Source organism: Syngnathus typhle, linkage group LG21 (assembly GCF_033458585.1).
Source record: "Syngnathus typhle isolate RoL2023-S1 ecotype Sweden linkage group LG21, RoL_Styp_1.0, whole genome shotgun sequence".
Taxonomy (NCBI): Eukaryota; Metazoa; Chordata; class Actinopteri; order Syngnathiformes; family Syngnathidae; genus Syngnathus; species Syngnathus typhle.
Window position 1 is genome coordinate 8,777,757 of NC_083758.1, and position 25,463 is coordinate 8,803,219.

General features: G+C 54.2%; 5 protein-coding genes and 2 long non-coding RNA genes across 24 annotated transcripts in view; 3 read left to right on the plus strand and 4 right to left on the minus strand.

Moving 5' to 3' along the window:
* Positions 1 to 10,016, plus strand: part of LOC133145702 (diacylglycerol kinase iota-like) — a 28,353-nt gene extending 18,337 nt beyond the window's left edge. For 3 of the 9 annotated variants that reach the window (XM_061269387.1, XM_061269384.1, XM_061269388.1), the window contains exons 9-10: positions 9,432 to 9,511; positions 9,580 to 10,016. In XM_061269387.1, coding sequence (XP_061125371.1) covers positions 9,432 to 9,511; positions 9,580 to 9,896 — 397 coding nt within the window. In that variant the 3' untranslated portion in view covers positions 9,897 to 10,016. Of the gene's footprint in view, positions 1 to 8,953; positions 9,050 to 9,136; positions 9,218 to 9,431; positions 9,512 to 9,579 lie in introns of all 9 variants that reach the window. The other 6 variants (XR_009710964.1, XM_061269396.1, XM_061269397.1 and 3 more) reach the window with 6 other exon arrangements.
* LOC133145708 (regulator of nonsense transcripts 2-like) lies at positions 3 to 1,786 on the plus strand. The gene is made up of 4 exons (XM_061269408.1): positions 3 to 411; positions 661 to 1,237; positions 1,393 to 1,477; positions 1,589 to 1,786. The coding sequence occupies exons 1-3, from the start codon at positions 35 to 37 to the stop codon at positions 1,414 to 1,416; spliced, it is 978 nt and encodes a 325-aa protein (XP_061125392.1). The 5' UTR covers positions 3 to 34; the 3' UTR covers positions 1,417 to 1,477; positions 1,589 to 1,786.
* LOC133145696 (NACHT, LRR and PYD domains-containing protein 3-like) lies at positions 1,715 to 7,411 on the minus strand. 7 transcript variants are annotated; one of them, XM_061269369.1, is made up of 12 exons: positions 7,279 to 7,411; positions 6,673 to 6,928; positions 4,701 to 6,516; positions 4,457 to 4,627; positions 4,200 to 4,370; positions 3,943 to 4,113; positions 3,674 to 3,844; positions 3,405 to 3,575; positions 3,136 to 3,306; positions 2,881 to 3,051; positions 2,623 to 2,796; positions 1,715 to 2,226 (listed from the first exon to the last, which is right to left on the minus strand). In XM_061269369.1, the coding sequence occupies exons 2-12, from the start codon at positions 6,911 to 6,913 to the stop codon at positions 2,211 to 2,213; spliced, it is 3,444 nt and encodes a 1,147-aa protein (XP_061125353.1). In that variant the 5' UTR covers positions 6,914 to 6,928; positions 7,279 to 7,411; the 3' UTR covers positions 1,715 to 2,210. The 7 variants fall into 7 exon arrangements, with proteins under 7 accessions (XP_061125353.1, XP_061125354.1, XP_061125355.1 ...); XM_061269370.1 differs by lacking the exon at positions 3,943 to 4,113; XM_061269371.1 differs by lacking the exon at positions 3,674 to 3,844.
* A 1,220-nt stretch (positions 10,017 to 11,236) lies between the features above and the next one.
* Positions 11,237 to 21,424, plus strand: upf2 (UPF2 regulator of nonsense mediated mRNA decay). 2 transcript variants are annotated; one of them, XM_061269368.1, is made up of 20 exons: positions 11,237 to 11,498; positions 12,890 to 13,267; positions 13,523 to 14,302; positions 14,433 to 14,593; positions 14,734 to 14,928; positions 15,133 to 15,282; positions 15,359 to 15,462; positions 15,532 to 15,726; positions 15,825 to 15,938; positions 16,175 to 16,291; positions 16,373 to 16,762; positions 16,876 to 17,151; positions 17,215 to 17,398; positions 18,123 to 18,265; positions 18,340 to 18,444; positions 18,515 to 18,613; positions 18,690 to 18,863; positions 19,464 to 19,605; positions 19,676 to 19,796; positions 19,882 to 21,424. In XM_061269368.1, exons 1-20 carry the CDS (start codon positions 11,368 to 11,370, stop codon positions 19,889 to 19,891), a joined length of 3,969 nt encoding a protein of 1,322 aa, XP_061125352.1. In that variant the 5' UTR covers positions 11,237 to 11,367; the 3' UTR covers positions 19,892 to 21,424. The 2 variants fall into 2 exon arrangements, with proteins under 2 accessions (XP_061125352.1, XP_061125351.1); XM_061269367.1 differs by having other exon boundaries at positions 11,247 to 11,498; positions 18,687 to 18,863.
* Positions 12,183 to 12,700, minus strand: LOC133145713 (uncharacterized). Its single transcript, XR_009710965.1, has 2 exons — positions 12,456 to 12,700; positions 12,183 to 12,388 (listed from the first exon to the last, which is right to left on the minus strand). It is a non-coding gene; the product is annotated as an uncharacterized LOC133145713 (long non-coding RNA).
* On the minus strand, positions 13,523 to 17,769 carry LOC133145714 (uncharacterized). The gene is made up of 4 exons (XR_009710966.1): positions 17,452 to 17,769; positions 13,953 to 17,370; positions 13,749 to 13,885; positions 13,523 to 13,658 (listed from the first exon to the last, which is right to left on the minus strand). It is a non-coding gene; the product is annotated as an uncharacterized LOC133145714 (long non-coding RNA).
* Positions 20,923 to 25,079, minus strand: LOC133145700 (specifically androgen-regulated gene protein). Of its 3 annotated transcripts, none has more exons than XM_061269380.1 (4): positions 24,930 to 25,079; positions 23,737 to 23,917; positions 23,033 to 23,330; positions 20,923 to 22,937 (listed from the first exon to the last, which is right to left on the minus strand). In XM_061269380.1, exons 2-4 carry the CDS (start codon positions 23,839 to 23,841, stop codon positions 21,610 to 21,612), a joined length of 1,731 nt encoding a protein of 576 aa, XP_061125364.1. In that variant the 5' UTR covers positions 23,842 to 23,917; positions 24,930 to 25,079; the 3' UTR covers positions 20,923 to 21,609. The 3 variants fall into 3 exon arrangements, with proteins under 3 accessions (XP_061125364.1, XP_061125366.1, XP_061125365.1); XM_061269382.1 differs by lacking the exon at positions 24,930 to 25,079 and adding an exon at positions 24,102 to 24,623; XM_061269381.1 differs by lacking the exon at positions 24,930 to 25,079 and having other exon boundaries at positions 23,737 to 24,057.
* Between the last annotated feature and the right edge of the window lie 384 nt (positions 25,080 to 25,463).

The following is a 25,463-nucleotide window of genomic DNA, read 5'->3' on the forward strand; positions in this document are numbered from 1 at the left end:
ATGAGTTATCTTATTGTTGCCTGCTTTTGTCAGAATGCCTGCTGAACGCAAGCGCTCGGTAAACATGGACGAGAAAGACGTTTGTTCCACCAGCAGCAAGGACAAAGAGAAGGACAGAGATGCGGAGAGGAAAGCGTCAGCGCCGGCCGCACCGCGGGACAAAACCAAAGACGAGGCTAAGATGAGCGGCAAAAAGGAGGGCGCCAAAGACGAGAAAAGGAAGCGACAGGAGGAGGAGAAGAAGAAGAAAGAGGAGAAGGAGCGGAAGAAGAAAGAAGAGGAGAAACAGAAGGCAGAGGAAGAGCAGAAGCAGAAGGAGGAGGAGGCAAAGAAGCAGCAGGAGGAGGAGGAGAAGAAGCAGAAGGAGGAGGAGGCCAAAAGGCAACGTGAGGAGGAAGCTGCTATCCTGAAGTATGTGAAAGAGAATTTGTCCATCACTTCAAAACCACAATTTTCATGTGCATGTGCTACCACCAGACGGGTTTTTTTTATATATATATAAAAACTGGTTTATTTGATAGAGACAAAAACATGGGCAAAGTATTTCAATATTAACAATTCTTATAAATTTTCCGTCAGCCGTTCTTATTGTGACTTGCAATATGGCCCCAGCCATGTAAATGGACTTGACGTGTCCGATCTGATCTCAACATGCGCCAGGGAACAGGAAGAAGGTCAGCAGCTGCACCAGGAGGCCTGGGAGCGTCACCACTGCCGGAAGGAGCTGCGCGCCCGCAACCAGAATGCCCAGGAGAGCCGTCCGGAAGAGGCCTTCTTCAGCCGCCTGGACTCCAGCCTGAAGAAGAACACGGCCTTCGTCAAGAAGCTGCGCACGCTCACCGAGCAGCAGCGCGAGTCGCTCTCCAACGACTTTGCTTCGCTCAACCTCAGCAAGTACATCGGCGAGGCGGTGGGCTCGGTGGTGGAGGCCAAGCTGAAGATCTCGGACGTGGGCTGCGCCGTGCACCTGTGCTCGCTCTTCCACCAGCGCTACGGCGACTTTGCCCCGCTGCTCCTTCAGGCCTGGAAGAAGCACTTTGAGGCGCGCAAGGAGGACAAGGCGCCCAACGTCAGCAAGCTGCGCACCGACCTGCGCTTCCTGGCCGAGCTCACCATCGTGGGCTTCTTCACCGACAAAGAGGGCCTGTCGCTCATCTACGAGCAGCTCAAGAACATCATCGGCGCCGACCGCGACACGCACACGCACGTGTCGGTGGTGATCAGCGTCGGCCGTTACGTATCCTTCTTGTTCGGACGTGCCCGAGTTGTGCTTGAGCTGAGACGGAATATTTGCGACATTGCCTTTCTACGGAGCGTGAATAGATCAGTATCAGAATTGGTGTCCTTGGGAATGATGTTGTCTTCAGTTTCCCTTGACTCCAAAGTTTGCAGCTACAACATGTTTGGCCATTTTAAATTCTGCATCACCCTGATAGGAGGCTACGTGCTCTTCCAAGACCCTCTGTCACTCAACCAGGTAAGTGTTCCTCCACTGATTGAAGAAAAGATAAACGAGCGATTTGAGCGACGGAACAAATGAACTTCACCATAGCACTGTATTTGCGTGTGGCTCCATGTTCCCTCGCAGGCTTTGGGGATCCTTTGCACTCTGGTGGGAATCTTGTCGTACACGCACATCAAGCTGGCCGAACAAGAGGAGGGAAAAAGTCGCCTGGCTCAGAGGCCATGACGGGCGGGGGGATACGATAAGGGATGTTTTTTAATATCAATCTTTATTTTATGATGTGCTTTTGTAAGTAAAGACTCCGATCCCGACAGGACGAAATATGTGGCTTTTCTCCCGTGGTGCGTTGCTCCACAAGAATGAAATTAGGAGCCAATCAAGGGGCACAGCACACACAACTGAGAAAGTGGTGAAAATGATGCGTTATCAAAGTCAAAGTCTGCTTGATTGTCAATTTCTTCACACGCCAAGACACACAAAGAGATGGAAATGACGTTCCCACGGTGACAAGACATAGTACACAATATACATAGTAAGTAAACAACACCCAACGTCCCGTGACGCTTTCTTTCTCCTCATCACAGCTCAGCACGCACACCGGGCGATGTCAATGATGGCTCGTTGTGTCTTCTTTTCACATTCTACGCACTTTCGGCACATTCTCAGTCAATAATACTGCCTTCCATGCATATATTTTTATTATTCGGCAAGACATTTCCCTCTGTCTGTCCAGAAGATTCTTCAATCAGATCCAAAGAGTCCTAGACAAAAATTAAGATAGATACAATCAAGCATTTGGCATTCTTGGCATGCATTGAGCACTTCGTACTTCCTTCATGAAGGCAACATTTGTTATTTCAAAGTGCACACCAAATACAAATCTATCATCACGTTATTCTCCAAACATTTCTCATGACCACATAGTCCATCACATCTCGTCTCAAAATGTCGACTTCTGTGGTCGTTATTGATCTGGTGTGTACTAGCTAGAATGAGATGCTTCCAATGTTTCTTTCTGGTGTGACTTTAGCTGCTTGAGTCCATGAGCTGTGAGCACATCTGTTTTTGGAGCTACCCATTTTCTTCAACGCACAAGTGTCGCCGGTCCATTCAGACCAGCGAGCGAGCGAGCGCCCTGGAAGATGTTTGGAACCTACCACTCGAGCTTCACACTGCAGCAAGGATCCTTTTGGACCTCTGCCAAGACCTGCCTTTCTTCCGCTGCAATGTCATTGCTGTTGAGCTTCAGCTCTCGGAGGTGGGAGGGGTTGGACTGGAGAGCCTTGGCCAGCACCCCGCAGCTTTTCTTGCTCAGGTTGCATTTCTTGAGCCTGAGAAGACAAGAGGGCGGCCGGCTGACACAAGCCCAAGGTTCTCGGGCCGGCTGGCCTTCTGCCGCTCGAGGGGATCCTTACCTGAGAACTTGCAAGATGCACTGCGGCTTTGCCAGTCCGGCGGCGAGCGCCTCCACCCCATCATCACCCAAGTCATTCCGGCTGAGATTCAGCTTCCTCAGGCTGCCGGGCGAGCTTAGAACGGAGGCCAGCGCCTCGCAGCTTTTCTTGCTCAGCTCGCACCACTTGAGCCTGAGAAGACAAGAGGGCGGCCGGCTGACACAAGCCCAAGGTTCTTGGGACAGCTGGCCTTCTGCCGCTCGAGGGGATCCTTACCTGAGAACTTGCAAGGTGCACTGCGGCTTTGCCAGTCCGGCGGCGAGCGCCTCCAGCCCGTCGTCACCAAAGTAGTTCCAGCTGAGATCCAGCTCGCTCAGGCTGCCGGGCGAGCTTAGAACGGAGGCCAGCGCCTCGCAGCTTTTCTTGCTCAGGTTGCATTCCCGGAGCCTGAGAAGACAAGAGGGCGGCCGGCTGACACAAGCCCAAGGTTCTTGGGCCGGCTGGCCTTCTGCCGCTCGCTCGACGGGGGTGGAGGAGAGTCTTACCCGAGGACTTGCAAGGCGCACTGCGGCTTTGCCAGTCCGGCGGCGAGCGCCTCCAGCCCGTCGTCACCCAAGTTGTTGTAGCCAAGATCCAGCTCCCTCAGGCTGCTGGGCGAGCTTAGAACGGAGGCCAGTGCCTCGCAGCTTTTCTTGCTCAGCTTGCATTTCTTGAGCCTGAGAAGACAAGAGGGCGGCCGGCTGACACAAGCCCAAGGTTCTTGGGCCGGCTGGCCTTCTGCCGCTCGCTCGACAGGGATGGAGGAGAGCCTTACTTGAGGACTTGCAAGGTGCAGTGCGGCTTTGCCAGTCCGGCGGCGAGCGCCTCCAGCCCGTCGTCACCCAAGTCGTTGTCGCTGAGATCCAGCTCCCTCAGGCTGCCGGGCGAGCTTAGAACGGAGGCCAGCGCCTCGCAGCTTTTCTTGCTCAGGTTGCATTTCTTGAGCCTGAGAAGACAAGAGGGCGGCCGGCTGACACAAGCCCAAGGTTCTTGGGCCGGCTGGCCTTCTGCCGCTCGCTCGACGGGGGTGGAGGAGAGCCTTACTCGAGAACTTGCAAGGCGCACTGCGGCTTTGCCAGTCCGGCGGCGAGCGCCTCCAGCCCGTCGTCACCCAAGTCGTTGTCGCTGAGATCCAGCTCACTCAGGCTGCAGGGCGAGCTTAGAACGGAGGCCAGCGCCTCGCAGCTTTTCTTTCTCAGGTTGCACTCCCGGAGCCTGAGAAGACAAGAGGGCGGCCGGCTGACACAAGCCCAAGGCTGGCCTTCTGCCGCTCGCTCGACGGGGGTGGAGGAGAGCCTTACTTGAGGACTTGCAAGGCGCACTGCGGCTTTGCCAGTCCGGCGGCGAGCGCCTCCAGCCCGTCGTCACCCAAGTCGTTGTCGCTGAGCTCCAGCTCCCTCAGGCTGCAGGGCGAGCTTAGAACGGAGGCCAGCGCCTCGCAGCTTTTCTTGCTCAGGTTGCACCACTCGAGCCTGAAGACAAGAGGGCGGCCGGCTGACACAAGCCCAAGGTTGTAGGGCCGGCTGGCCTTCTGCCGCTCGCTCAAGGGGAGCCTTACTCGAGAACTTGCAAGGCGCACTGCGGCTTTGCCAGTCCGGCGGCGAGCGCCTCCAGCCCGTCGTCACCCAAGTCGTTGTCGCTGAGATTCAGCTCCCTCAGGCTGCAGGGCGAGCTTAGAACGGAGGCCAGCGCCTTGCAGCTTTTCTTGCTCAGCCTGCAGTACTGGAGCCTGAGAAGACAAGAGGGCGGCCGGCTGACACATGTGGGCGGCCGGTTCAACGTGCTGGCTCGACGGCACTTACCATGATTTTTGAGAAGCCTTGACCACCGGCAGCAGCATCAGGAGCCCCTTGTCGGACCGAGCGTAATCCCCAAGTTCAAAGCAGCTCATTTCTTTGTCGGAGGCCCGCAAGAAGAAGACCAGGGCCGACCACATGGCCGGAGGTACGTTCTCAGGGTTGGACCGGAATGCGCTGAAGTACCTTTGGAGCTGCTCCATCAGGGACTCGTCCTTCAGCTCTTTCAGGCAGTGGAACAAGTTGATGTTCTCCTCAGGAGAGTTCTTATCTATCTGTTGCTCGATCAAGCGGACCGTTTCTGCGTTGCTGTGGCTGAAGTTCTTGGGAGCCTTCAGCAGCTCGCCCATGAGCTCCTGGTTGCACTGCAAGGAGAGGCCCACCAAGAAGCGGATGAACAAGTCCAGGTTTCCCTCACTTTCTGAGGCTTTGTGGATGGCCGCCTCGTGGACTTGAACGAGCGGCGTCTGCTCGGAATGCAACGGGAGCTCCCCCAGCACGTTCTTGTTGTCCTGGAACAGGCTCATCATCACGTAGAGAGCGGCCAGATATTCCTGGATGCTCAGGTGGATGAACTGAAACATCTTGCCGCGTTGGTATTTCGTGAGCGGGGGTACCTCCTCGAAGATCTCGGTGAAGACTCCCGAGTGTTTTGCGACCTGCGGGGCATCCAAGCCGCTTTCCCGCAAGTCGCTCTCGTCGAAGATCTGTTGCTTTTTTATGAGACCCTGAAAAGCCATCTTGGCCAGCGCTTTGACGTACGCCGTGCTCTTCTGGCCGCCTCGCTCCTCGGACCTGCCCAGGTGATAGAGTAGGAACTCTGTGTACATCTCGGTCAGGGTTTCGGGCAGCTCCTTTTTGTGCTCCAGATAATCTCGGAGAAGGGTGGCGGTGAGACAGCAGAAGATGGGCATGTGGCACATGATTAAAATGCTGTGGGACTTTTGGATGTGCTTGATGACGTCCTCCTCGTCATCGGGGAACCTCTTCCTGAAGTAGTCCAGCCTCTGGGAGCGGCTGAAGCCTTTCACTTCGGTTCTGCCGTCCACCAGGCGCGCCGGGATGTCGCGGGCCGCCTGGGGCCGCGTGGTGATCCAAAGCCTGGCGCAGGGAAGCAGGTTCCCCTTGATGAGATGCGCCAGGAGGACCTCCACGGGGTACGCACGGGTCACATCCAGGCGCTCCTTGCGCTCGTCGCTCAGGTCCAGTTTGAGGTGGCACTCGTCAAAGCCGTCCAGCACAAACAAAATCTTGACGCTGCTGCTTTGGTAGGTGCGCTTGCCCAAATCTTGCATCCTGACCAAGATGTCCTGCAGCATCTCGATGGCCGCCTTGCTTTCGCACATGAAGTGCTGGATGAGCTCTGCCAGCGAAAAGCTTTTCCCCTCCTCCAAGTTCAACTCGCGGAAGGGCAAGGGAAAGATGAAGTCCACGTCTGTGTTGGTTGTCCCGTTGGCCCAGTCCAGGACAAACTTGCGCACCAGGAAGGTCTTCCCGATGCCCGCAAAGCCCACGGTGACCATGGTGCGAAGGGGCATCTCGCTTTTGAAGATGTCGCACGGCTCGATGGACTCCTCCTCCTCCTCGTCTTGGCCGCACATCTCCATCTGGAGGACTTCGTGCTGCTTGTCGGGGTGACCGGTGACGCCGCGGCTAACGTGGAGCTTGGTGTAGACGCTCTCCAGAGCCTCCTGCCGGCTGCGCTCTGTGTTGCCCTCGGGAGCCTTCCAATACATGGCCCGCAGGTTCTCTTGCAGCTCCCGCTTGAATTCGCCTATCTGGACCTCTAAGGAGATGCTATCTGAGGGCGCACGGGTGCCACCTGAAGGAGATCAAACGCGTCTTTAGGCCTGGCCGCAAGCGTGCTGCCCCACTTCCACTCAAGGAGGCAAGTGAAGGGGGCAAGAGGGGTAGGGCAGCATCGGAGAGCTGCTTTGTGGACAAGCCCTCCCCCCACCAGAAGCCACGCTCACCTTACCTTTGATTTGCAGCTTCTTGGCCAGTTCATAGTTTTCGATCTTCTCCAGAATCTTGATGGTCTCCGCCACAGCGTTATTGCCGTACCTGTTCACCAGCTCTTCGGCGATGTCAGTCCGGTCTGCGTTTTCTTTTTTTCTCTTAGCCAGATCCATATAAAACTTGAACTCCTTGAAGTCGCCGTCCCCCAGGTCTTTTAGCGTTTTCAACAGCAGCGCCTTGCTCTCGGCATCCAGAGCCATCTTTCCCCTGTGAAACTGAAAGCAAAAGGCAAACCTTGATTTTCTTGTACAACACCATTCCACACCCAAAGCGCAGAAGGTGGCCTGATTTGCACCCTTATTAGCACTTGCTTCCTGGTTCTCGAGGCCGCTCGACACTGACTATGATACCTGCTTCTCTTCCTTGTCGTTACGTTCCCTAACGAAGTAGGGGACCCCCGGGGACCCCCCCTCCCCCAAACCTCAATCAAAGAAAACCACTGACAATATATGGAGAAAGCGTCCGACCATCCGGCCGGCTCACTAAATAACGCCACAAACGGTGGCTCCTTTTTAAAAGCAAAACTATGTGTCTATACGGGTCAAACAATAGAAAGCAAACTCACTCGTCGGTCTCCTTTGCGTCGTCTGGTCTCACCGTGTGAGCGAGCGAGCGCCTTTCCAACGCAATTGTTGCCGTGGCATCCAAAGGTGTCAGAGCAACGCCCTGCCCTGCCCTGCCCTGCCCTGTCTGTACAAGCCCGCCCACTTCATACATAGACAGACAGACGGGAGATTCACTTTGGGAGAAAGCAAATTTTCCGCTGGCGCCCTATGAAAATCCCAGCCCGCCACGAAAATGATGGCAGTCTCGCCCGCCCATCCGCCCGGCAGGAGAACGCCGTCAACGGCGACCACCTGTGGATGGAGACCAGCTGCTCGGGCGAACTCTGCTACCTCGGGGAGGACGCCTGCCTGCTCAAGGCTGCGGTGAGCTCGCCCCAAGTCATCTGCTGGTTGCCCGTCTTGACAGCCGACCTGTGTGTTTGTGCTTGAAGAAGTCTGCGCCCAGGAGGAAGTGCGCCGCCTGCAAGATCGTCGTCCACACCAGCTGCACCGAGCAGCTGGAGAAGATAGTCCGCACGCACGCACGCACACAGCAAGTCCAAAGCCCTGACGTGACGCCTTGGCCGTCTCGTGATCAAGATCAACTTCAGGTGCAAGCCGACTTTCAGGGAAGGAGGCTCGCGGTGCCCGCGAGATGTAAGTCTCCCGACGGGAGGTCCGAGCGGGGCCAGGTATAAGGCGGCGCCGTCTGCTCTCTGCCGGCAGAACGTGCTGAGGCACCACTGGGTGCACCGCCGGCGCCAGGACGGCAAGTGCAAGCAGTGCGGGAAGGTCGGTGGGAGCCACGCAGGCAGGCCAGCAAAATGGCCGCCCGTCAAACGGTCTCTGCGAGCGACATCCCTTTCCGTCCTCGTCTTTTGTTTGTCCTTTCCTTCCGCAGAGCTTTCAGCAGAAGTTCTTCCACAGTAAAGAAATCATCGCCATCAGCTGTTCGTGGTGCAAGCAGGCTGTGAGTTGGGCTCAAATTGGAATTCTCGCGCACGGGCGAGCGGGCTTGCCCACCATCTGAGCGAAGTTCCGTCAGACTAGAAACAAAACATGTAACGAACTCGGCGATGTGATGTTGTTGGAAAATGTTGAAACGAGCCGCTGGCCGGTGCTAATTTGTGTGCCGGGCAGTTCCACAACAAGGTCACGTGCTTCATGCTGCACCAGATCGAGGAACCGTGCTCGCTGGGCGCCCACGCCGCCGTCATCGTGCCTCCATCCTGGATCATCAGAGTCAGGAAACCGCAGGCAAGCGCCGAGCGCCGACCGCTAACCTATGTTGTCATACAAAAAGGATCCCCGTCATCAGAAGTCCGATTTGTATCATAATACTCTTCGTGATAGAGAATTTGGATTTTTTTTTTCCGGGCCTTCCTTTAAGGATGGACCTTCCAGGAACCGTGCTCGCTGGGCGCCCACGCCGCCGTCATTGTGCCTCCGTCCTGGATCATCAGAGTCAGGAAACCGCAGGCAAGCGCCGAGCGCTAACGGCGCTTAGCGCTAACCGCTAAGCCCATCTATGCACAGAGCTTGCTCAAGAACCCGGGCAGGAGGAAAAAGCGCACGTCTTTCAAGCGCAGGACGAGCAAGAAGGGGCTGGACGTAAGCGACACGGATGGCGACTTGCACGTCACCTCCCTCCCGGCCGCCCGTGGCGCTGACGTTCCCTCCCTCGCCCTCCGTCAGGAGTCCAAATGGCGGCCGTTCATACTGAAGCCGCTGCCCTCGCCGCTCATGAAGCCCATCCTGGTCTTCGTCAACCCCAAGAGCGGAGGCAACCAGGTTGGCATGAGCGTGGCTAGCGAGCAGAAGGTCACAAAAGTCGCTGGCCGTCCATCCCATCCCAGCCCATCTGCTTCCTGTCCGCAGGGCGCCAAGCTGCTCCAGATGTTCATGTGGATCCTCAACCCGCGGCAAGTCTTTGACCTGTCGCAGGGCGGCCTTCGGGAGGTGCGAGTGTCTGCGGCCGTCCGGCGCTATCCATATATATTTTTTGTTTGCGTTCCAGAGGCCAATCAGAACTGTGTCTTTAGACCGCTTTTACATTTTTCACTTGTACATGGCAGCTTCGGTAACCCAAATGGGATTTGCTTGGTACTTTCGATGAAGTCACAAGACGCACTTTTGTGACCTCCAATGTAATGTTTAATCATCTCGCCACCAGAGGGCGACAAAACTGTAAGATCATCGCCACCAGAGGGCGACAAAACTGTAAGATCATCGCCACCAGAGGGCGACAAAATGGTCATGACTGGAATATTCATCATCTTTTCATTCTGCTGTATAAACGCTAGTTTTGTGTTTCTTTGCAGCAGAGCAAATGGCAAACGGACGCGTTGAAATTCATGACCCTTCGGCCAACCTCAACGACTTGAGCCGGCCAGACGCAGACAACCTGCAAGACACGCTGGCGTTTCGCCTCCTGATGGCGTACACCAAGAGGAGACGGCGGCGGTGGGAGAAGAAGAGCCAGACGTCCGTCGAGGACGTGGCTCCGGACTCGACTCGCACGTGGTTGCTGCCGGCCGAGAGCCAAGAAGAAGCGCCGCCGCCAAAGACCAAGAGGAAAAAAGCGCCTGTCGAACATTTTGATGTGCATCAAGCCACAGCCGGACAAATGTCACCATGAGGCCGAAGGCGAAAATGCAGTTGTGGAACGCTTTGGAGGTTTTCGAAGCGGTAAGGAAGCAACAATCCTTCCTCCTGTGCCAAGACACACAAAGAGATTAAAATAACGTTCCCGCTATCCCACGGTGACAAAACATAGTACACAATATACATACAAGTAAACAACACCAAAAAAATAAAAACCAGAAGGCACAAACAATGAAGAAATAAGCGTGATGAATAGTGATCATAAATAACACAATAACTAAGAGGAGCAAAAATGGAACAAGTGTGCATACAGCAGACAGTCAGAATAGAGCGCAAAAGTACAGGACGCTACGCAGCCGAGGGCGGAGACTTCAGGATCCGAACAGGCCGGAGAATGAAGCTGTTGGTGAGTCTGGTGGTGCGGGAGCGAGCCCGGCTCCTGTAGCTCTCGCTTCTCTCCCAGAGGGCAGAAGAGCAAACAAAGAGTGAGCGGGGTGACTCACATCACTCACAATCGCGGTCGTGAGACGGGAGGTGTAAATCTCCTTCAGGGACATCCAATCATCTTACCAGCCGTGGTCACTATGCGCTGCAGGGCCTTCATGTTGTATTCAGTGCAGCGATACAACTGGAGAGGATGTTCTCAACGGTGCCACGGTAGATGGACGGGCGGAGGAGCACTTGCTCGCCTGAGTTTCCGCAGGAAGTACAGGCGGCGCTAAGCTTTCTTCCCCAGTGATGCGGTGTTGGTGGACCAGGAGAGGTCCTCACTGATGTGCACCCCCAGGAATCCTTGCTTGTCCTATCCATGTCAGTGAAAATAGTGACAGGTTGAACAATTACATGCGCTTCCTCTAGATGACTGAAGGCACAACCAACCTGTGTTTCCACCTATGGGAGCAAATTAACGCAAGCTCTTTCTTCACTATACTGTTAAAGCATTTGGGAATTTTATGGGGAGGTATCAGAGCAACAATGTGCCTTGGCTCATGTGGATTTTTTTTTTTTAACTGTCACAATATGACCCCATGCATAGATAGGCGAACAAAGATACGTTAATTGTAATTGACCACATTTTGAGACAATTCAGGGGTACTGGATAATTCTGCTCAAGGCACTCTATCTGGGAATAACTGCTTTAAAACTTTAAGGGCCTGCACAAAGTGTCACGTTTGTCTTCCATGACACGTGATGATATCAAAACTCAACTATGTCGTCAGTATGTCATTTTATTGTGGACCAGCTTTGTAATGACGTCACACTAGCTGTAATGTCTTCAGCAATTTATTTGGTCAATAATTTGAACAATAAGATGAACACCACGTTGTGGCAAATGTTTACTTTGAAACCGTGTTTTTAGATCTCATGTGACGTTATACCAACTCGATGAGGACAGAGTAGAGTCGCCTGTCAAAATTGTGAAACGTCGTATAAATTATAATGAAATAAAATAATAGCGGCATGTTTAACAAAACAAAAGGATTAAAGTATCCGCTGTATGTTGAATGTGTAAAAAAGTGAGAGCGAAAAATAACGTTGTTTTTAGTCAGGCGAAATGTTTACGCTACAGAGGGGTCCTTATGTCACACGGAAATCAAACGTCATTGACCGATGTTTGTTTTCCTCCCACCAACAGGTAAAAATCTCATTTTCAACATGCTCAACGTATATTTACGATCTCCCGTTCTGTAAAACTAAGTTAAATGCATTTTTTCCCGTGCGTCAACATGTGAAGTAACTCGCCAATAAGCACCTACGCGTCGTCAGATTGCTTTGTTTACATCTTTTGCTTGGCGTTTATCAGAGTGGCCTAGCCTAAAGTGTTAGCGATTCAAGTTAGTTTGGTGGGAAAAGTCTTTACAAATGACATGAAGTATGAGAAGTCCACGTTCGTCTTTCTTTTTAATAACGTATTTGTAAGATTACATTTATTTTTGGCCACAGTGTCTCGTTTGAGAGAAAGAAGGTGCCTGCCGTGGAGCTAAGCTAAGTGGCTAACGGCGAATCGTGTTTTGACATTTTGTTTGCGGTCACTTTCATCATTGCTCTCGCCCATTATTTCACATAACTGTACTGCTAATGTGTTTTAATTTGGTTTGGCATTTGAAAGTTACTTTGGCGCGGTCAGATGAGTCCACAAGTGAGAAGGACCTTGGTGTCATAGTGTCGTCAGACCTAAAGACTAGTCTTGACACCACGAAGAAGGTCACCGCTGCCACCAGGATGTTTGGATCCATCAGACGGTCTTTTGCCCGTATGACTCCTGCGATTTTCAGACCCCTGTTTATCTCTCACGTGCGTCCCATTCTTGAGTACGGACTGCCTGCAGTATTCCCATTGACCAAGTACGAATCCGATATGCTGGAGCGAGTTCAACGTCGCGGTACGAAAACAGTTGCAAAACTTCACCAGCTTTCCTACGAAGATCGACTGGAACAGCTGAATCTCTTCTCTCTGGCCTACCGTCGTCACCGAGGAGATCTGATATATACCCGGCGCATTCTCCGAGGCGAACTTGGTGAAGACCTGAGGGAGTATTTCATCTTAAATAATGATACATCGACACGTGGTCACAGTTTGAAGCTATACAAACCGAGGAGGTTACGCATCCATGGTGACGCCACTCTCTCTACCCGTGTAGTTAATAGCTGGAACCGCCTACCCGAATCATGTATCACAGCCCAGTCAGAGGAAAGTTTCAAGCGAAGTATTGACGCAGTGTTTAAAGTCTGAAAGGTGATGCTTGGTAGCATCCCTTCAACGTCCGGGAAGTGAAGGAGCTGACAAGGGATTCTTCCCTCTGCTTTCTACCTCTCAATGAAGTCAATGAAGTCCACTTGGGTTACAATTAAAATGACAACGTGTGCAGCAGGATATGATTCTGATTACTCGGATATTTGTATCCTTTCCTTTTGTATTTCAAACTAAGAGAGAAATCTCTTGTGATTTCCCATTTTGTACTGAGAATTATAATTGGTTTCATACAAGAATTGAATGAGTTATCTTATTTTTGCCTGCTTTTGTCAGAATGCCTGCTGAACGCAAGCGCTCAGTAAACATGGACGAGAAAGACGTATGTTCCACCAGCAGCAAGGACAAAGAGAAGGACAGAGATGCGGAGAGGAAAGCGTCAGCGCCGGCCGCACCGCGGGACAAAACCAAAGACGAGGCTAAGCTGAGCGGCAAAAAGGAGGGCGCCAAAGACGAGAAAAGGAAGCGTCAGGAGGAGGAGAAGAAGAAGAAAGAGGAGAAGGAGCGGAAGAAGAAAGAAGAGGAGAAACAGAAGGCAGAGGAAGAGCAGAAGCAGAAGGAGGAGGAGGCAAAGAAGCAGCAGGAGGAGGAGGAGAAGAAGCAGAAGGAGGAGGAGGCCAAAAGGCAACGTGAGGAGGAAGCTGCTATCCTGAAGTACGTGAAAGAGAATTTGTCCGTCACTTCAAAAACACAATTTTCATGTGCATATGCTACCACCAGACTTTTTTTTTTTTATATATAAAAACTGGTTTATTTGATAGAGACAAAAACATGGGCAAAGTATTTCAATGATATAATTATTATTAACAATTACAAATTTTCCGTCAGCCGTTCTTATTGTGACTTGCAATATGGCCCCAGCCATGTAAATTGACTTGACATGTCCGATCTGATCTCAACATGCGCCAGGGAACAGGAAGAAGGTCAGCAGCTGCACCAGGAGGCCTGGGAGCGTCACCACTGCCGGAAGGAGCTGCGCGCCCGCAACCAGAATGCCCAGGAGAGCCGTCCGGAAGAGGCCTTCTTCAGCCGCCTGGACTCCAGCCTGAAGAAGAACACGGCCTTCGTCAAGAAGCTGCGCACGCTCACCGAGCAGCAGCGCGAGTCGCTCTCCAACGACTTTGCTTCGCTCAACCTCAGCAAGTACATCGGCGAGGCGGTGAGCTCGGTGGTGGAGGCCAAGCTGAAGATCTCGGACGTGGGCTGCGCCGTGCACCTGTGCTCGCTCTTCCATCAGCGCTACGGCGACTTTGCCCCGCTGCTCCTGCAGGCCTGGAAGAAGCACTTTGAGGCGCGCAAGGAGGACAAGGCGCCCAACGTCAGCAAGCTGCGCACCGACCTGCGCTTCCTGGCCGAGCTCACCATCGTGGGCTTCTTCACCGACAAAGAGGGCCTGTCGCTCATCTACGAGCAGCTCAAGAACATCATCGGCGCCGACCGCGACACGCACACGCACGTGGCGGTGGTGATCAGCTTCTGCAAGCACTGCGGCGACGACATCGCCGGGCTGCTGCCCCGCAAAGTCAAGATGGCCGCAGACAAGTACGGCCTGGCCTTCCCCCCCAGCGAGATCATCAGCGTGGAGAAGCAGCAGCCCTTCCAGAACCTGCTGCGCGAGTACTTCACCTCGCTCGCCAAGCACCTCAAGAAGGACCACAGGGAGCTGCAGAACATCGAGAGGCAGAACAGGTCGGCCGAGCTTTAGCTGGCTGGAGTCGACCCGGGCCTATTGTTGTTTTTCAAAATGGCTCGGTCGGTCGGTCGGTCGGGCCGCCCGCTCCCTCGCTGAGCGCTAACGTGCCCTGTGTGTGCTCCACAGGCGCATCTTGCATTCCAAAGGGGAGCTGAGCGAGGACCGCCACAAGCAGTACGAGGAGTTTGCCACGTCCTACCAGAAGCTGCTGGCCAACACTCAGTCGCTGGCTGACCTGCTGGACGAAAACATGCCAGAGTTGCCTCAGGACAAGATTGTGCCGGAAGGTAGGCCGGCCGTCCCTCCGTCGGGCCGTCCCTCCGTCGGGCCGTCCCTCCGTCTGTCCGTCCGTCCGTCCTTCCTTCGCTCCAGCCTCAATCTGGCGCGCCTTCCACTCGGCGGAATAAAGCTTTGCTTCCTTACGCAGAACACGGACCCGGCATCGACATTTTCACCCCCGGCAAGCCCGGAGACTACGACCTGGAAGGCGGCCTCTGGGAGGACGAAGACGCTCGCAACTTCTACGAGAACCTGGTGGACCTGAAGGCCTTCGTGCCCGCCATCCTCTTCAAGGACAACGACAAGGGCGGCGGACAAAGCAAAGACAAGGATGAAGCCAAAGGTACGTCTGAAATGACGTTACTCGCTAGGCCACGCCCCTTGATTGCTCATACCCAACACCAATGCGACCGTTTGTCATTTCTTTTCTGTATCGAAGAAAACAAAACAACATCATGTCTTCGCTGTTTTTGCACCCGAGCCAGATCAAAGTTGACTTGGGTCGTGCGTGACCTTCCATTTTTGTATCTTTATTTTTCTTGGACAGACGGCCGGGAAGCGAAGGAGGCCGCCGTAACCGCGGAGGAGCTGGAGCTAGAGCTGGAGGCGCTGGACATCGCCGAGGAGCCTCTGGAAGCGGAAGGAGCCGACGAGGCCGAGAGCGACGAGCTGAGCAAAAAGCTCATGGATGAGCAGGGTGAAGCACACCGCCGATGGACCTGCCCTTCCTTTCTCGTGTCGGAACGCTCGTTCTCACGGGCCATGATTTTTAGAGCAAGAGGACGAGGAGGCCAGCACGGGGTCTCACCTGAAGCTGATCGTGGACGCTTTCATCCAGCAGCTGCCAAACTGCGTCAACAGAGACCTCATCGACAAGGTGAGCCCAAAGCGCGTGGAGAGAGCTGGGCCGGCGCCTAACGTCAGCGGGCTGCGTCCCTCCCTGCAGGCCGCCATGGACTTCTGCATGAACATGAACACCAAATCCAACAGGAGGAAGCTGGTGCGCGCGCTCTTCACCGTGCCCCGGCAGAGGTTGGATCTGCTGCCTTTTTACTCCCGCCTGGTGGCCACGCTTCATCCCTGCATGTCGGACGTGGCCGAGGACCTCTGCTCCATGCTGAAGGGAGACTTCAGGTTTCACGTACGGCCCCCGGGCTGGCTGTGCCGGCGACCTCGCCGCACCTCCCGAGAGTCTCTGTCTATGAACAATGTTCCTTCCCTGTCGCCTTCATCTTCCAGATCCGCAAGAAGGACCAGATCAACATCGAGACCAAAAATAAAACGGTCAGGTTTATCGGCGAGCTGGCCAAGTTCAAGATGTTCTCCAAGACGGACACGCTTCATTGTCTCAAGGTGGACCCACGTCTTTGTTGACTTGGACGACGGGTCTGTCCGTTGTCTTTTCTATCATCTTCCCTTATGCCGCAAAGTGGCGCCAAAGTCCCGTCCGCTCTCAGAAGGAATTTCTAGTCAGAGGTCCGGCGGTACCGAGACGCCCCCCCCCCTTTTTTTTAATTTTTGTTATCATTCATGCCATTGTTGAACGCAAAGCTCTTCTATGGCAACAAGTTCATTTGTGACACCACCAGATGCTGCTGTCCGACTTCACGCATCACCACGTGGAGATGGCCTGCACCCTGCTGGAGACCTGCGGGCGCTTCCTCTTCAGGTCGCCCGACTCTCACCTGCGCACGAGCGTCCTGCTGGTCAGCCACTCTTCCCTTTCTTCTTGCTTTTACGACGATTATTTCGGTGAACTTTGTTTCCGCTATTGATGTGGCCTCCAGGAGCAAATGATGCGTAAAAAGCAGGCTCAGCATCTGGACGCGCGCTACGTGACCATGGTGGAGAACGCCTACTACTACTGCAACCCGCCGCCGGTGGAGAAGACGGTGAAGAAAAAGCGGCCGCCGCTCCAGGAGTACATCCGCAAGCTGCTCTACAAGGACCTGTCGAAGGTCACCACCGAGAAGGTGCTCAGGCAAATGCGCAAGCTGCCTTGGCAGGACGCCGAGGTGAAGAGCTACCTGATCTGCTGCATGGCCAACATCTGGAACGTCAAGTACAACAGCATCCACTGCGTGGCCAACCTGCTGGCCGGCCTGGTGGCCTACCAGGAGGACGTGGGCATCCACGTGGTGGACGGCGTGCTGGAGGACATACGGCTGGGCATGGAGGTACGCTGCTGCTGCCGCCGCCGCCGCCGTGCACTTTGTCCACCCTCAAGCGTAAAAAGCGGGAGAACTCGCCAAAAGCGGAGCCTTGACGTGTCGGCTTTGCGGGCCGACAGGTCAACCAGCCCAAGTTCAACCAGCGGCGCATCAGCAGTGCCAAGTTCCTGGGCGAGCTGTACAACTACCGTATGGTGGAGTCGGCCGTCATCTTCCGCACGCTCTTCTCCTTCATTTCCTTCGGCGTCAACCAGGACGGCAGCCCCAGCTCGCTGGACCCCCCCGAGCACCTCTTCCGCATCCGCCTGGTGTGCACGCTGCTCGACACCTGCGGCCAGTACTTTGACCGGGGCTCCAGCAAGAAGAAGCTGGACTGCTTCCTCATCTACTTCCAGGTGAGTGAGGAACCCCGGTGATGGGCAAACGGGCCTGACGCTTGCTTGGGCGTGTGTATGCAGCGCTACATCTGGTGGAAGAAGAGCGTGGAGGCCTGGACCAAAGAGCACCCCTTCCCCATCGACATTGACTACATGATCAGCGACACCTTGGAGCTGCTGCGGCCCAAAATGAGGATCGGCGCGTCCCTGGAGGAGGCCAGCAGGCAGGTGGCGGACCTGGAGAGAGAGGTGCTCGTCAAACTAGGTGAGGACCTGATCGGGTGGAGGAACGATACCGCACGTGCGCTATTTGCTCACATCCCGTCTCACTGGTCGAGCTGCTCTTTTCCTTTTGGCCCAACGGCATTCCTGAACAAATTGCGTCCGAGGGTGCAGTTGAGCCTCATTGTCGACAAACTCATCGGCTGCGATAACAATGAATGAAAGTCATCCTTCTCTGTCTCCCGATCAGTGTGTTGCACTGCGCCAGGCTCTGCCCTTCCGGGTGCCCCTCCCTCCCTCCGAGAAGACCGAACGCCTGAGGGAGGCGGAACTACTGATGTTTGTGTAGTTGCGTGTCACTCCGCGGCCCAGGAGAATGCCGGCCTTGTTTGCCGGATTTCAGGTGTCAGCCACCTTCTCCCGCCTTGAGAGTGGAATGTAAAAAAAAAAGGGTGGGGGGGGGCTGGTGGTCTCGAGGTTCACTGAATGTTTCTTAGACAGCCCTCACACAGTATTGGCCTTAGGGTGTCATTTCAGAACTTTTGTGAGTTTGGGAAAATATTTTCATACCATGTCGCGGCCCCAAGGTGAACACTGGCGTTTTTGTGTAAGCTTGGAGAGACATTCCTCGCCCGCCAGGTCGCTTCAGAACCACTTGGTCTGGAGAAGGCAGCTCACATGGGCTCTTTTCATACTCCAAACCGGGGTGTTCAATCGTAATGTTGACAACGATGATGAAAACGAGCGCTCGTGTGGGGTCTCCGCAGGCCTAGCCATGGAGAAGGACGGCCGCTCCAGCGCCATGAGCGAAGGCCCGGACGAGGATGAGGACGACGAAGACGAGGAGGGCGGCGCCGAGACGGAGGAGCAGTCGGGCAACGAGAGCGAAATGAACGAACCCGAGGAGGATGTGCGTCCGCCGTCCGGACTTCTCGCTCAGCCTCCTTTGCGGCGGGCTCATCGCTCTTCCGCGGCTCTCCGCAGGAGGGGTCCGACAATGAAGAGGAGGAGCGGGAGGAAGAGGAAGAGGAGAACACCGACGACCTGACCGACTCCAACAAAGAAAATGAGACGGACGAGGAGAACAACGTGAGCGCTGCCGCTTGTGCTCTACTTAACTCCAGACTTAACACTCTTGACTTGTGCTTGGCAACGGTAGGAGGTGACCATCCGTGGTGGCGGACTCAAGCACGTGGCGTGCGCCGAGGACGAGGACTTCATCCAAGCCTTGGACAAGATGATGCTGGAGAACCTGCAGGTACGTACGCTGCGGCCGCCGCCTCTGACAGCAACGTACGCACGTTTGTCATTGCAAACATTTGGGCCCGCAGCAGCGGAGCAGCGAGACGGTGAAGGTGCACCAGCTGGACGTGGCTATTCCGCTGCAGCTGAAGAGCCAGCTGAGGAAGGGAGGCTCCGGCCAGCCGGCGTGCCTCGCCGAGCCCGAGGCCGACGTCTCCGACACCATGCAGTTCGTCATGCTCACGCGCAAGGGCAACAAGCAGCAGGTGAGCGCCGCCGCCGCCGCCGTAAACGCGCATGGCTGGAAAACAAGCAATCAGGCAAGATGAAGATGAACTAGTGTGGGCTTCTCTGCTGCCAAATGGCCCACAGAAATACTGTACACATGAGCAAAGGACACATGGGCCCAGGCAAAAAGACATTCACACAGCAATAATATTGACTCTCCAACTGTGGCCAGCGTCTGTGTGTGCGTCTGTGTGTGCGTGCGCGTGCATGCTGGCAAGCCTCAGTTGGGGAATGTGTGCCTTGGCCGCCTCTCCTGCTCTCTAGGGTGTGTCCGCAGTTTCACGTGAAACCAAGAAAATTGCTGGAAAAGTACACACAACGTCCTGCTAGATGTACAACACACACACACACACACACACACACTATTCTTTATGCGCGCTCGCTCGCTCGCTCTCCGGTTAGTTCTAGCACATGTTGACATTTCAATTTGCTTTTGTTTCATTGCAAACAGCCAGCCCACTTTCTAAATACCATGACGAGAATAACAAGCCATCCATTTTGGAGAACAAATGATTTCAAATCAACCGTGCGGAAAGTTCACAAAGCAATGACGACCTCCAAACGTTGCTGTCGCGCAGTTCAAGATCCTGAACGTGCCGCTGTCGTCGCACCTGGCCGCCAACCACTTCAACCAGCAGCAGGCCGAGCAGGAGGAGCGCATGCGGATGAAGAAACTCACCCTGGACATCAACGAGCGCCAGGAGCAGGAGGACTACCAGGGTACCAGCGCACGCCCGGCCCGGCCCGGTCCGCTCGTCTCGAAGCTCCCGCTGACCTTTGTGCGTTGCAGAGATGCTGCAGTCCCTGGCCCAGCGCCCGGCGCAGGCCAACACTAACCGCGAGCGCCGGCCCCGCTACCAGCACCCCAAAGGTGCCCCCAACGCCGACCTCATCTTCAAGACTGGAGGAAGGTGAGATGGCCGACATAAAGGTCAAAAGAGCCCGGAAATGGAATGCGGTGACGCGGTCTCATCCGGCCCGTCCGTCCGTCCGCAGGAGACGCTGAGCGGTCGTCAGCTGAGCAAGCAACAGAGCCAAGGATGAGCAAGAGGAGGGAGAAATTTGGAGGGAACCCGTCCGTCTGTCCATCCGGCGGCAGGTAGGAAGGGAGGGGGCAAGACCTCCAAAGATGATGCAGCGGGACAGAGCCCTTGTCCCCTGGCCCGGAGAGGACAGACAGAGCAAAGCGGCGGCGGCGGCCAGCCGGGGGGGGGCATCCAAACGTTTTTCTTTTTGGCTCTTGACAAACTAAAGTATTAAAAGTGGAAGAGACGCACGCGCCTTCCGGCTCGCCGGCTGGCTGGCTGGCTGACCGGCTGACCTCCACAAAACGGACAGTCAAGGCCTCGTGCTACAAATCACACGACAAGACAAAAGAGATGAAGGGATTCCGTGGGTTTTCTTTTTAAGGGGGGGCGGGGCACGCTCGGGAACGTCATCCGTGCGGTGCAAAAGTAGCGGCGTGAGCAATTTGCAGTTGAAGGCGCTTTTGGGGCCCCGTTTCCGGATGAGCCTCCATCGGAACCCGGGCCGGACGACTTGCTTTCTTTTGCCTCGTGTCGACGTTGCGATCGATATTCATTCTGGCTTCACCTGTAAAGGCTCTCGTGCATTTTTGCTTCCTCCTTCCATTTCTGAAAAGTAATATGGACACGGTAAGTTGTGAGCGAGACAGAAGCCAGTGCAGCGCAGCGCATTGGCCGTGACACGCTTGTCTAACTGTTTTTTTTTGGCTTTGTTTTGTTTTTTCACCTCCAATAACGTCATCCTCGCAGCCGAAAATGTGTTGATGTTTTTTAAGATGAATCCCCTTTGCTAACCCCAAATACACTGTTTTTGTGTCCCATTCAAGCGTTTCACTTTGATTGACGACGTGATTTTACAAGAACATCGAAAACGGGCTGAATGAAATGCGCACCTCTGCTGTTTTGGATCTTTGCCGGTGAAATAGTCCACCCGCGGCGGCAATCATTGAACAGCGCCCGCCAGCTCATTCTTGACATTCCACAGTCACTCCAAAGAACTCGAGTCACAAAGCAGTCTCATGATTGCCTTTAATGATTGCCACACGCACAAACACACATTCAACATTGTCTTTGTCGAGCCATCATTTTGGACACACCATAAGTTGGGAGGGACTCTTGACTGCTCACGTACAGTAGAGGGGAAACACTTCATAGGAACTGTAGACGGGCTACAGAGAAAACCGGAGTCTGTAAACAACATTCACGAGATGGTTTCCCAACAGCAGTAACACTGTGGAACCGCCACGTCGCGAAATATACTTCATAAGTTACTGTAGCTTAACTACAGGAGCCGGAGTCTGAAAACACACACACGCACGCACGCAAACATAAATATGGATCGGCATGGTCCTAACCTGCCAATTAGCCGGTAGCAATGAAAAGATATTTACAGACACTGCGGTTGGGTCCGCTCAGTACAATGCCGTGGTGCTCCCTGCAGCCCAACGCAGAGTGAAAATCCCATTCCAGAGTTTGTGGTTAGCGTCAGAGGCTGGGCCACTGAGTAAAAATAAGTCTCCAAAAAAGCCTTTTGCCCTAAAACCACATATACTCCCCCCCCCCCCCCCCCACGCATTTGACGAATAGTTTGTCGGTAAAAATGGACGTTCCCTTTGCAAACATCAGCGGCAATTGCCAAGAAAGGAGAACTGGCCGCGCAGGTCTGTCTTCTCCGAGTAATTAGCCGCACCTTAACCTTTCAGCCCGACTCTTTAAGCAGCCCGAGTTTCTTCAGCGCTTGCTTGCGAGATTCTTCGGTCGTCCCCCGGCCGGAAAACTGCACGGTGATACCTTGGGGACGAAACATGGGAGCAGCGGCTCTTCGCCTGGCGTCCGCGCTAGCCGCCACGTGAGGGGTTCTGGGCGCCGGCGTCGGAGCCGGGCCTTTGGAAGCCCCGGTCTGACCGTCGGCGCGGCGCTGTATCCCGACGGAGGGGTTGAAGGTGCGGCTCTTGCCCCCGTAGCTGTTGAGCTCGGCCGGTAGGGGCTGAACTTTGACGGGCAGCTTGGCGTTCACGTCGATGTGGGAGCTGAGGATGTCGGGAAGGTCGCTCCTGGCGGTCGCGGGGTTCAGAACTTTGGACTTCCCTCCATAGTTGTTGAACTCACTGAGGTTGGCCTGCGCCGAAGGAAGGGCTTTGGCTTCGGAGCTCGCCCCCCCGGGTTCCTTCTTGGGGCGACCTGGAGCCACCACGATGGATTTCCCCCCAAAGCTGTTCAATTCTGGCGATATGATGTCTGACTGAGGTGGGCTCACTGGAGCCTTTCTGTGGGGCTCCAAAGACAGACCCCCCTCTGTCTTCACGACAGACAAGACGCTCTGTGGAGATGCCGGCGGAACCTTGGACTCGGGCGCACGGGTACCCGTCGTCTCTGTTAGGCGAAGCCTGGATTCCAAAGAACTAGTGACAGCGCTCTGTGGACTCGGGCTAGGACTCTGCGCCACGCTGTCGACAGTGTCGTGGACCGGCGGGCCTCCTGACATGTCTCGGTCCCTGGCCAGGCCCAGCTTCGACAGCGCTTCCATCCTGGTTTTCTCGGGCGTGGGGTCCTTGAAGGAAAGGCTGCGCGCGGGGGCATTTCGCAACTTGTGCACCAAATTTGGCTTGGAATCGTCTCGCGAGAGCGCCTGGGGTGCTCCCGGCCGATTGGATAGCATCAGTGCCCGCCTGTCTTGGAGGTTGACATTAGGTACCGGCGGCTGATTCTGGAGTTCTTTGTGGCTGAGAATCCGACTGATGTTGGCCGGGTACCTGGTGGGCTTGGCCAAGGTCGGAGGACCTTGCTTGGTGGCGTCTGGTGACCTTTCACCACCCTCCTGACTCCGCTGGCGTTGGAATAGAGCCGAAGTGTTGTTGGGTGCGCCCACTGCCTGGTTCTCAGCGATCTTCTTGGCAATAAGGACCGGGGTGGGGACGGAGCCTGCCGGCTGGTAGGCGTGACCTTCTGTCTCGTAGTGGTCCAGAGGGTCGTGTCTGGGTTTTATTTCAAAGTGGCTCTCAGGGTCGATTGCCATCATCTGGAAATCTGAGCAGAGCAAAATTCAAGATGCTAAGACACTGGAATGGATTCGATTGGGCGTAAGAAAGAGATGCAGTACCTGGACTGGTAATATGCAGTACCTGGACTGGTAGGCTTGAATTTGGCAAGCATCATGTCCGGATCTGGGCGCACCAGGTCTATAATATCCTGATCTTTAGCGCTGAGACGTCTGGCTGTTAGAGGGTGTACGGTGTAGAGATCTGGGGTTCCGGGCCGCCCGTCCATCTGGCTGGCGAGAAGGCCTCCGCTCGCCGGAGACTTGAGTCCGGTCCTGAGCTCGTCCTCCTCTAAGCTGTTCTCCAGCGATCCGATGGTCTCTTCAAAAAACTGCAGACACTCCTTCTCCTCCGGGCTCAGAAAGCGCAGCGTGTCTTCATCCTGCGGAGGTGAACGAGAAGGACTGAAAGCGGCGGGAGGAAGATCAACGCGCAAGCAGCACGCGGGCGGGCGGCCGGCCGGCATCTGCGATGGTGTGCTGGAAGCGAGATGTGCCTTTGCACCCGACGCGGAGCGCGGTGGAACCGGTTCGACCCGTGCGTTGCTAATGGATGCCGTGTGAAGGTTGTCGAGCAGGTGCGATTACGCCGACTGGATGTTTTGTGTCAACAACCTGCAGGTCATCTGACGCACTTGCTGCTTGCACAACAGAACAAGGCTCTTCTGCCCTGATTCTTAGCATTCCGAAATGGACCTATTTGTCCTTACCTACGTTCAGACAGCGAGCTGCAGTCAGGAGAGGCCAGAACAATCATTCTGTCTTAGCGAGCTTTTCACTCATACTCACCCGTGGCCTGGCGCTGCGGTCCAATGCGCCGTTGACTCGGGACCACCGCTGATTGTTGGCCATGTCCAGGATGAGGGCGGAAGGGCTCAGCCGGCCTTTGGACATCTCGGCACTAGGACGCAAGCGGAGTCATCTCGGCTCCTTAATCCGAGGAGTCAGCAGATCATGGCTTCGCCTCGGTCTGGAGAGCAGACGTCAAAAAGGCTGAAAAGCTGAAAGGCTTTCTTTCCCTCACCACATGACTCAAGAATCTCCGTCGCATGAGTAAATTGACTTGCGAGCCTGCTCACGGATCAACAGAAACTCCAAAGTCGAGGTAGCGCGGTATGACTTGTGACGCAAAAACGCAGCGGCACCAGGCGGACCTGTTGATCCGGAACACACACGTCGACAACCGGCTCCTCGGCCCGAAACCTCACCACCGTACGCATTCCTCAGGAACACCTCCCTTTTAACTTATTCACTCGCTCATTGTGTCATCCAATTATTATCTCAGCACGCTTCTTCTGCCCTGTTTCAACATTTGTGGCTGTGAAAGGCACATTCAGCGGTGTGCATCTCTCTCTCTCTTTCTCTCTCTCTCTCTGTGCCCCACTTCGCCTTGTGCAATTATACCGATGGCTTTACAATGACATCAATACACACACAATTGGAATGGAAATGTACTAAGATTTCTCCATGCAACTCAAAGCAATTAGTTTTGGGATTAGTCTTCAACTACTCGTTTTTTTTTGGAAGAACCAGGCAACAAAGTAGTGCCTTCTTGAAGTTCTGTTCCATTTTACAAGCCTTTAGGCAAACAAGCTCCAGTGTCACGAATACGCCATGAAATTGCTCATTTGTGTCACAAATGATTGATAAAAGTCACAGAGTAGAAGACATAAAAAAACACACTAATATTTAGTCTAGGATCAAACCCATTTTACCCACAAATTGTCCGATTTAATGCAATAAAGATCAAGGAATTAAAACAGTTTTTTTATGGCTTTCAATTGACCAAAAGTGTCACAGTATAGCCAAAATGTACAAATTGATATCAACACTACACAACTTAACTGATCTAATGAAAGAGCTGAGCTTGGAAATGACAAAAGCGGTCCAATTTTCAAAATTCTTCATTTGCATCAGCATGGTTTGGCGGGGGGGGGGGGGGGTAGACACAAATCAAAGCGTAGAGGTGAAAGACAATTTACCTTTCAATGTGTAATATCCATCCTCTTGAAAAATGTCTTGCCGGACAGAAATAGATTTTTTTTCCTGCTAAAAGAAGTCCTACTTGTGTTGCCGCCTGCTGACTCCACCTTGACTGGATGACGCGCAAACTTAAGAGTGGCCAACAGCACAACAAGCCCCGCCCCTAGCGGACGGCCTGACGTGCGTGCGTGCACGGAGGAAGTCAACTAAAGGTTTTGGGGAAACACGCAGGAAATGTTCTGTTTGTTCTCAGGTGTCTCACGCATTCAAAGACGTTCTTTATTCGTCTTTCTCAAACGCTGAGCGCGTTGGTCCTGTAGTCTTTGGCGCCACCCTGTGGAGGCAATGGATACGCATTTCACTGTGCTGTCATAGTTACTTTTCATTAAAGCGATATTTGCACTCCTACTAATCCTATAGACACATAGTCTTATTACTCATATTGAAACAAACACAAAGAGGAGAATATTTTCATGGTTGTATGTCACATAGATATCATGTGGCAAGAATGACGTTTTTCACAGTTTGTCGTC

Bases quoted from the DNA above. Each gene is read 5' to 3' on its own strand.
- LOC133145696 (XM_061269369.1), bottom strand. From the start codon at position 6,913: ATGGCTCTGGATGCCGAGAGCAAGGCGCTGCTGTTGAAAACGCTAAAA. The intron at 4,628-4,700 runs GTAAGTGCCGTC...TTGTCTTCTCAG, and splicing joins AAGGCTTCTCAAAAATCATG to GCTCCAGTACTGCAGGCTGA. The intron at 4,371-4,456 runs GTAAGGCTCCCC...TCTTGTCTTCAG, and splicing joins TGCGCCTTGCAAGTTCTCGA to GCTCGAGTGGTGCAACCTGA.
- LOC133145708 (XM_061269408.1), top strand. From the start codon at position 35: ATGCCTGCTGAACGCAAGCGCTCGGTAAACATGGACGAGAAAGACGTT. The intron at 412-660 runs GTATGTGAAAGA...AACATGCGCCAG, and splicing joins GAGGAAGCTGCTATCCTGAA to GGAACAGGAAGAAGGTCAGC. The intron at 1,238-1,392 runs GTATCCTTCTTG...CAAAGTTTGCAG, and splicing joins TGATCAGCGTCGGCCGTTAC to CTACAACATGTTTGGCCATT.
- upf2 (XM_061269367.1), top strand. From the start codon at position 11,368: ATGTGTAAAAAAGTGAGAGCGAAAAATAACGTTGTTTTTAGTCAGGCG. The intron at 11,499-12,889 runs GTAAAAATCTCA...TGCTTTTGTCAG, and splicing joins TGTTTTCCTCCCACCAACAG to AATGCCTGCTGAACGCAAGC. The intron at 15,939-16,174 runs GTGGACCCACGT...TGACACCACCAG, and splicing joins ACACGCTTCATTGTCTCAAG to ATGCTGCTGTCCGACTTCAC.
- LOC133145700 (XM_061269380.1), bottom strand. From the start codon at position 23,841: ATGTCCAAAGGCCGGCTGAGCCCTTCCGCCCTCATCCTGGACATGGCC. The intron at 23,331-23,736 runs GTGAGTATGAGT...TCACCTCCGCAG, and splicing joins ACCGCAGCGCCAGGCCACGG to GATGAAGACACGCTGCGCTT. The intron at 22,938-23,032 runs GTACTGCATATT...TGCTCTGCTCAG, and splicing joins ATTCAAGCCTACCAGTCCAG to ATTTCCAGATGATGGCAATC.